Below are 4,663 nucleotides of genomic sequence, written 5' to 3'. Positions count from 1 at the left end.
ACTTTGTCCAATTGATAATGTATTGTGATATCTAGAGTGATTAGATCCGCTTTGATATATAGCAACATACTTTACCATTTAACATACTTTCATTGGGTTGATTAGATTTTAGATTAAATCGGATTTGATTTATAGAAATAAGTGTATAGTTGTGGAGATTAAAATAATTGTTCAACCCATTACACCCATCCTGTCAAAAACAAACAACCCATTAAATAATTCACAACATAACTGTATGTCATTCCCATCACACACACAAAAAAAGGTACCGAATAAAATATTAGAACAAAAATGGCATCACCACTCATAAAATTAACAAAATCATATCCATAAAACAACAACAAAAAAAACAGTTCATACCGGATAAAAATGTAAAAGTAATAGCAGTAAAAGTATAACATTTTCCCTCATCTGCATAATTTTATTCATAACCAAAAACAAAACCCTCATAAAAATCATCATCTCTCAAAAACCCAACCCAATTCTAAACAAAACCAATATCATTCTGAATGTGATGGAGATGCAGCACGTTGAGGCGAATGTGAAGGCGAAGAAGGTGAAGGTGAAGGTGAAGGTGAAGGTGAAGCTCCTCCTAGGGTTTTAGCACCTTCATTTTTCGATGATTTTGACGGGGAAGACCCTGAAGAATGAAGTGTTGACGAATTCACCCCTCCATATGGGAACAAAGATGGTGCATTAGCATTAGCATTAGGTAAACTCATGCTGTAGTTGTATGAGTATCCCATCATAGGGTGATCATATTTACAAGTTGGCCCAAACTTGCAAATTCCATAAAGACTATAATATGAACACACTGCTTGCCCCTGCATTTTGATATTTTATATTAGTTAAATTGAATTTTAAATGGGTCAACCAAGTTAACCCGTTTATCTAAAATCGGGTCGACCCGTTTATACTTACGGGTCTTAGTGGAAGGCCAAGTGGGCCCAAAGAGGTAGCAGCCAGTTGAGCAATTTTTTCCTTGGGGTGATGATATTTGCAGTCGGATCCGTATTTGCAGTTTCCAGTGTGCATAAAATAACGACATTCTGGTTCTCCGGGCCGTTCGGGCAGATTACTAGAACCAGAGGAATACGGCTGTTCAATGCTGCCCGGGCCACCGTAAATGCTGCCCGAACTTACCGAGCTCAAACTTCCCTGACCAAACAAACACCATATCAGACACAATATTTTTCATAACCCACAAACGAAAAACCAAAATTTACATCAATTAAGCTCTTACCATATAAGTGCTCCAACCTTGTGTGGGCCCAATCCCTTGAGAATGAGGAAGAACAACTGGTAGATAAGTTTGAGGAGTTTGTAAAAGAGGATCAGAAACATATGTTGCCCTAGGTAATGGCCATGTAGAAACACCATTGATAAGAGGTGGTGGTTGTGATGAATATGGCAATTGAATGTTAGATCCATCCATTGATGGTTGTGGATGATGAAACTTGCATGCAACTCCAAATTTACAAGATCCAGTTCGAATGTAATGTGCACAAGCTTTTTCTTCCTAATTAAGTGTTTATAAGTTAGGTTTTTTAAAGAAAAATAGAAATTGAAAATCAAGATTAGTAAAAATAGCAACCTGTCTCATAGGTAATCCAACCATGTTTAACACAACTGGTCCAGCACCTCTCCTATCACGAGGGTGATTGTATTTGCAGGTTGATCCATATTTGCAAGTACCCGTCTTTAGAAAATACTGAAGAAAAAAAGATGTGAAATTACTTAATTATCCCTAACTATCATCGTCAACATGATAAAGGTAAAGGTAGAATGAAGAAGAGAGTTACCACACAGTCTGGTTCTCCAACTCTTTCTGGAAGCTCGCCTCCAAGTTGAAGTTGATTGGCCTGATTAAGAATCGAATTTTAGACATGAAGAACAACAATCGTTTTATTCCGATTGAGAAAAGTAAAAGGGGTTTTTTTTTTATTACCTGACCAATGTGGGTTGGATGATTAAACCTACAAATGTTTCCATAGCCACACAAGCCGGTTCTTAAATAAAATATACAATCGGGTTCACCAGGACGATCTGGGTAGGGCATCGAACCCGCCATGGCAGTTCCATCTTCTTTCCCATCTGTTTGAATTCTCAATCGCCTTACAGCTTCTATGATTTGAAGAATTTTAATAAAAATCAGACACACTTTGTAACAATTAAACCCCAGGATTCAAACAGTTCGTGATCGGAAAAAGATGGATGTGGGAGATAAAGTAATCAAAATTATCGTACGGAAATGGGAATTGGGAGATAGGGCAAACAAACAGAGAAAAATTAGGGGGAAATGAAAATAGAACAGATAAAATTAAATTGTAACAGAGTAACGTCAGATATATATATACAGAAACTGATGAATATAGCATTCAAAGCATGATCGCGTTCTTCAAAACTAATGGGTTGCTTCGAAATTAAGCATTAGTAAATTAGAAACAGAAAATGCTAATTAAAATTCGAAACAGAAGTGTATATGTAGAATCGTACCTTCGATGTTATGAACAGAAGAATTTGACGAAGAGTTGGCAACGCCACCGTTCCTCTGAACACGCCGATTATCCGGCATACCAATATATAGTTTTAAATACGCAAACGGATTCAATTTTATAATTTATATAAAATTTCGTCGCACAGTGTTTCTCTGTGCTCTGTTTTTTTCTGTATAAACTAATCAAACCCAAACCGATGACCAAAACTCGCTTTTTGATCAAAACCCAGAAATTATAAAAAACGATTTCGTCAATGGATTTTAAAAAAGACGTCGATAATGGCCGATTTTACCAAGAACTTCAAAAAACCATCGATGTTGATGATCATCAATCGTTTAGAAGAAAAAGACGAAATTGAATTGAAAAAATCAAAGAGAATCTCAAACCCAGAAGAAATTCATGAATGATCCATCAATGTGATGAATGAAAAATCTGACCCAAATATTCTTTCTTCACCTTTTCCATTTCGGTAATTTCCCTCAACTTCCCCTTCTCTCTCTTTCTATCTCTTAACTTTCTCTCTCTACAAAGTCTTGATTTTTAATTTTGGATCTCCTCGATCTCGAACAAGAATTTTTATTTTCTTCTAATTTTTATGTTTTATATAAATTATTATTATTATTATAAATCTTTTTCTATTGTTATCCGACTCGTGTACGATTGGGAAATATTGTCGACTGTTAGTTGACTAAAGAGTCCTGGAAATCTAGGATAGAGGAATATGGTATTGAAGGGTAATTTCGTAAATTTAACCGCGATAAATACGGTATTTTCTTTTCTGATAATACGAAAATAAATTTTTTTTTCTTGTAGAAAATCGTCGCCGTTGAAATGGCGGGAAAGTGGGTGGCGTGGAAGAGAAGTTCGGTGATCTTGACCGTTCAAATTTGATGAGGACAGATGTCAGAATATCACGGCCGTTCAAAAGTATAGGTTACGTGTTGCACAAACTTGTTGGTACTATTTTTAAAATTTCGATTTTTAGCCCCTTGAGTTAACGCTTTTGCACTAAACCTCCCCTACTTGGAAAGTTTCTAACAGTCTAGTCTCTGTTTCAATGTCAAGTTCACTTTTTCTGTCTGCTATTAAAGCAAAAGATTAATGTTTTTCATGCAATGTCAATATAAAGAAATCTACTTTTACATCAATTTTTTTAGTTGACCACACATTAAGATCAACGTAAAATAAATAACTATAGTTGTTCTTATAATAAAATAATATATTGTTTATCATTATACTACTTTTATTAAAGCAAAATAACTACGATATGTTCATAGTCATTTTATTAATTTTCAGTAGTGTGGACTTTGGTTTTTTTCTATTTTTATTTCGTTTGTCACCAGTGAAAATAGTCTTTTAGTTTCTATTCTTGCATAGGGTTTCCATCTTATTTCATAATTACATTTTTTTTGTGAGACTTGTATATTACTATTGTTGTTATTGTTATAAATTGTTAATAATATTTTATGCTACTAAATATTAATGGTAATAGCATGAAAATGAGAACTCTTAAATCTATATTAAAATTTTAAATAGTATACTTAATTATTAGGTTATTCTAAATTCTTCTATAACTTTTATTTTTGCAAAAATATTCAACAAAAATACATGTTAACTTTTAAAGATGTGAAATTATATAAAAACCTAAAATTAAAAGTTTTCAACAATTATTCGAAATAATTTTTTGATTAAAACATTTTTGTTGAAATAAAAATTAAAACAACATACCTAACATTTTGTTTTTCAATAATTCGAATATTTTCTTAAAATTTAAAAGTTAAATATTTTTCAAAAGTACACGGTTGAACCGTCCTTATATCTACTATCCATATTCAAGTGACAAGAGGAACTAAATACATGGTTCTCTTTCTAAAAATAATTATAGGTAGTTGAGGGTTTTAAAAAAATAATCTAAAATCACTAAAACATATCTTTCTCAAACAAAAACTATAATACATTTATAACTTTATGTATCATTCATATATTTCTTAACTCTTCTACCTATAAAACACTTCATCAATATGCACTACTAAATGATGAATTTATTATGAGTTTTATCATATATATATATATATATATATATATATATATATATATATATATATATATATATATATATATATATATATATATATAGGTTGGTACAAGGTCCAAACCCCATACAT

The 4,663-nt window shown here is 32.3% G+C and overlaps 1 protein-coding gene across 1 annotated transcript; it reads right to left on the bottom strand.

Moving 5' to 3' along the window:
• Positions 1–280: 280 nt before the first annotated feature.
• Positions 281–3,078, bottom strand: LOC145138199 (zinc finger CCCH domain-containing protein 3-like). Its single transcript, XM_079072320.1, has 7 exons — positions 2,497–3,078; positions 1,949–2,124; positions 1,803–1,862; positions 1,595–1,711; positions 1,244–1,519; positions 922–1,158; positions 281–824 (listed from the first exon to the last, which is right to left on the bottom strand). The coding sequence occupies exons 1-7, from the start codon at positions 2,573–2,575 to the stop codon at positions 501–503; spliced, it is 1,269 nt and encodes a 422-aa protein (XP_078928446.1). The 5' UTR covers positions 2,576–3,078; the 3' UTR covers positions 281–500.
• Between the last annotated feature and the right edge of the window lie 1,585 nt (positions 3,079–4,663).

The sequence above is a fragment of the Lactuca virosa genome, chromosome 9 (genome assembly GCF_052849685.1).
Source record: "Lactuca virosa cultivar CGN04683 chromosome 9, Lactuca_virosa_CGN04683_v6, whole genome shotgun sequence".
In the NCBI taxonomy this organism is placed as follows: Eukaryota; Viridiplantae; Streptophyta; class Magnoliopsida; order Asterales; family Asteraceae; genus Lactuca; species Lactuca virosa.
Note: the sequence above shows the minus strand (reverse complement) of the source record. Positions and strands in the feature narration are given on the sequence as shown.

Excerpts from the sequence above, each read along its gene's own strand:
- LOC145138199 (XM_079072320.1), bottom strand. The coding sequence starts at position 2,575 with ATGCCGGATAATCGGCGTGTTCAGAGGAACGGTGGCGTTGCCAACTCT. Across the intron at positions 1,863-1,948 it reads ATCCAACCCACATTGGTCAG|GCCAATCAACTTCAACTTGG; the intron begins GTAATAAAAAAA and ends ATTCTTAATCAG. Across the intron at positions 1,520-1,594 it reads TTGGATTACCTATGAGACAG|GAAGAAAAAGCTTGTGCACA; the intron begins GTTGCTATTTTT and ends ACACTTAATTAG.